The 3,679-nt window shown below is 43.9% G+C and overlaps 1 protein-coding gene across 1 annotated transcript; it reads left to right on the top strand.

Annotated features, from left to right (window-relative positions):
- Window positions 1–2,077: 2,077 nt before the first annotated feature.
- On the top strand, window positions 2,078–3,450 carry LOC147457285 (uncharacterized). Its single transcript, XM_086512219.1, has one exon. It carries the CDS (start codon window positions 2,099–2,101, stop codon window positions 3,047–3,049), a length of 951 nt encoding a protein of 316 aa, XP_086368345.1. The 5' UTR covers window positions 2,078–2,098; the 3' UTR covers window positions 3,050–3,450.
- Window positions 3,451–3,679: the final 229 nt, after the last annotated feature.

The following is a 3,679-nucleotide window of genomic DNA, read 5'->3' as shown; positions in this document are numbered from 1 at the left end:
GCATTTTTTGGGAAAGGGACACATTCCCAAGAGATTTGAAAACGACACTACTTGTGGGGCTCCAAAAAGAGACATTCTATGCACCCAAGTAATTCTCTCTCTCTCTCTCTCTCTCTCTCTCTCTCTCTCTCTCTCTCTCTCTCTCTCTCTCTCTCTCTCTCTCTCTCTCTCTCTCTCGTAGCGCGAGCAGAGAGAGTGGTGAGAGGTGTAGCAGTTCTCCCTTTTCCAGAAACGCTCACATGAGGAGCAAGATAAAAGGGGGCTTCCTCAACATCCTCTAGATCCCTTCACCTTCTCAAAAATTCAGCAGGTGCATACCCTTCTCACCAACTCATCTCTTTCTACGAAAATGAATCGAATGTATCTTCACAAAGCACGTAGCAAGCTCAACATCCTTTTTCATGCGGGAGTCTCATTAGAGGAGCCAAGTAAGGAGGATGTGTTTGCATGGAAGAAGGGGGATCCTATGCTCATGTGCAAAGCCTTTGTGATTCTCATGGTCAGTGATGCCATTTACAAGATAATAGCTGATCTCACATCACAAATCGTGGAAAGCAAGGGGATATATAAGGGCACTGGCAAATCCTGAATAGTGCTAGTGCCCTTTCCCTCCAATACCCTGAATTTTTGGAAGCCTTGAAGAGGAGAGAACTAGAAAAGGATGAGGTTGCATGCGTGCCTCTTTCCGTGGATGGTACAATTCTAAGGAAGAGGAGGGAAAGCACCTAATTAAGGTGCAGACAAAGGTGCTATCAGTAGGAGATAGTACCCATTGTTCAGTGCGAACATGCCTTAATGTTATTTATTTGTTGTAGAGGCTTTTCATGTGAGAAATAAGAATTGCAACTAAACCTTGAACAAATTGTTACTTCAACTCGATAGATATTAGTTCCAAGTTAGAATTACCGCATGTATTGCTAGTCTTGTATATCTTCAATAAATGGTTAGAATTAGTCTTGTATATCTTCAATAAATGGTTGAATTACCTCATGTATTGCTAGTCTTGTATATCTTCAATATTTATTGGTTAAAATAAATGGTTGAAGGTGTGTTTTGCTCAATATGAATGGTTTATTTTTATTTTGTTTTATTGGAGTCACCGGATTTTTACTTTTATATTTCGAAGTACAATTGAAATTTGAATGACTCCCCAAGCCTACCACAAAGAATATGTTGGGAAATTGCTTTGCCTTTAGAGTCAAAATCAATCTCTCTCTCTCTCTCTCTCTCTCTCTCTCTCTCTCTAAAAATACGAAAATACGGACCTCTAATTTGTGGAACCCAAAATACCCCTTAAAAAACACAAATTTCCAAAATACCCTTGTGTCTATTTTGGTTGGATAATTGTTCAATATTTTCTAATCTTTATTCTTTTTTGACACTTGAGATCCGTTTTTGAGTGCGTAGCAGGTAATTTGTCACAACTTAGCTCGCAAAAAAAAGAACAATTATGTCTAAAAATAATGAAGCAATTAATCTCCAAAGCCTACATAACCAACTTAAATTCTAGTTTTAGCATCTTGTATTGATAGACAACATGTCTTCTTATGAAAAGCTACAATTTTTTTTTACCTTTGGAGAATTTTAATCTTTACCTTTGGAGAATTTTAATCTCACAACGGCATTTTGGAAAATTTGAAGGGCATTTTGGGAATTTATGACAAAATATTGGGGGTATTTTGAGAATTTTTGAAATTTGAGGGGTATTTTGGGAATTTCCGCAAAATAGAGAGGTATTTTGTAATTTTCCATATATATATATATATATATATGTATATATAATACACACACACACACACACACACACACACACATATATATATATATATATATATATATATATATATATATATATATATATATATATATAAAACACACACTCTCTCTGTCTCAGGCCCGTTGGCGTGGGCGATCCGCGAGGAACCTTCAATAATTTTACCCGTGAGAAAGAAAAAGCAAAAGAGAGTAGCGCCTTCCCCAAGCGAGTGCTCCCTATAATTGGACTAATAACAGCTCCTTCTCTCCCTGTCTGTCTGTCGTGCCTCTCTCTCTCTCTCTCTCTCTCTCCCCCCCCCCCCCCCCCCCCCCCTCCCCCGCCATGGCGCCTTTGGTAGATGTTGAGATCACCATATCCAGTGCCCGTGACCTCAAAAATGTAAACTGGAAGCATGGTGACCTCTGCGCATACGCGGTTGCATGGATCGAAGACGGCGGCGCCGAGGCCACCAAGATGACCACCAAGGTTGATGCCAGCGGCGACACCGATCCCTCATGGGGCCAGAAATTCACTCTCTCTGCCACCAAGGAGAAGCTTGAAGATGCACGCCTCATCCTGGAGGTCTACCACGACAAGGCGGAAGATGCGGCGAAGGCGATTGTGGGGAGCGCCTCGCTTCCGCTCCTTGACGTCGTGGATGCCGGCGGCTACGACGAAGTGCAGGACTATACGATGAAGCTGAAGCGGCCTTCAGGGCGGCCGCATGGTAAGCTCGAACTCGCCATTCGATTGAGAGAGAGGAGGGGGGTGTATGGGGTGCCTCCGCCATCTCCATATCATGGGCAACGAGATTGGCAATCTGCATATCCAGGGTACAGCCCCCCTTACCCTGCTCAGCCTGCTTATGCACAGCCCTATCCAGCCCAAGCTTACCCTTATGCTGGCCCTGCACCCCCAACATACGCCCCTAGTCAGCCTTATGGATCATATGCCCCTCCCCAACCTTATGGATCCAGCTATGCTCCCCCAGCTCAACCCTACGGAACCCCTCCCCATGATAATTTCTACGGCCAGCCTCCCCCCCCTGCTGCCTACCAGGAGACTCCACCACCTCAGAAACAAGGTAGTAAGTTTGGCGGAATCGGCACCGGCCTTGCCGTCGGTGCGCTTGCCGGCGCCGTCGGTGGACTCGCCATGGGCGAGTATATTGACCACAAAGAAGACGAGGCTGCTGAAGAACAAGCGGAAGAGGATGCCGAGCGCTATGGAGGGGCCCGCGATGATGGCTACGGTGGAGGTGATGATGGTGGGTATGGTGAGGATGACTACTAGGTGTCTTTCTTTCTTACAGGTTTGATGGTCACGCTACTTTTGTGATGCCTTGGTGATCTTTTTCTTTAAAGTAACACTTTGCCGTAGGCTTACCCTATTCCAAAAAGGCACTTTATTAGACGTATATAGATATAGATGCTGCAATGAGTCTTATTACGTTTTAATTGCTTTGAACGACTTCTCAACTCACAAACATCGTGTGCCACTCTATTGCAAGCATGGATTGAACACCGGATGGGATAGTGCCTTACAAACCTCAAAGCTCTCCCGTTAGATGCATATGGAACTTGGAAGTCTCTACTAGGGAACTTGATGTCATATTTTTTGTACCATGTCCATTGTCTATGTTGCATGGTCACTTGTGTCTCTACGGCCAAGCTCACAGTATTTGTCCTGGATCTGATCATGGTGCATTTTAGTGTTGAGGATCCTAGTCGTTGAGTCTTTGTTCTTTCGTGACTCGGGTCATGCGTTCAAAGGCGGCCAAGCGATCTTGTGCATTCATAAGGTCGTTCGTATAGATTCGCACGGGATGTGTACGATTTGCTACTTAAGATTCCTACATAAAAAATCCTTTCCAGGAAATACGCCTGGGATTTAGTATGCGTGATAAAAAATAGTAATTAAAAT

This window comes from Adiantum capillus-veneris, chromosome 5, assembly GCF_014529385.1.
Source record: "Adiantum capillus-veneris isolate H3 chromosome 5, ASM1452938v2, whole genome shotgun sequence".
NCBI classification, from domain to species: Eukaryota; Viridiplantae; Streptophyta; class Polypodiopsida; order Polypodiales; family Pteridaceae; genus Adiantum; species Adiantum capillus-veneris.
The sequence above is the reverse complement of the archived record's forward strand: the minus strand, read 5'-3'. Positions and strand labels throughout refer to the sequence as shown.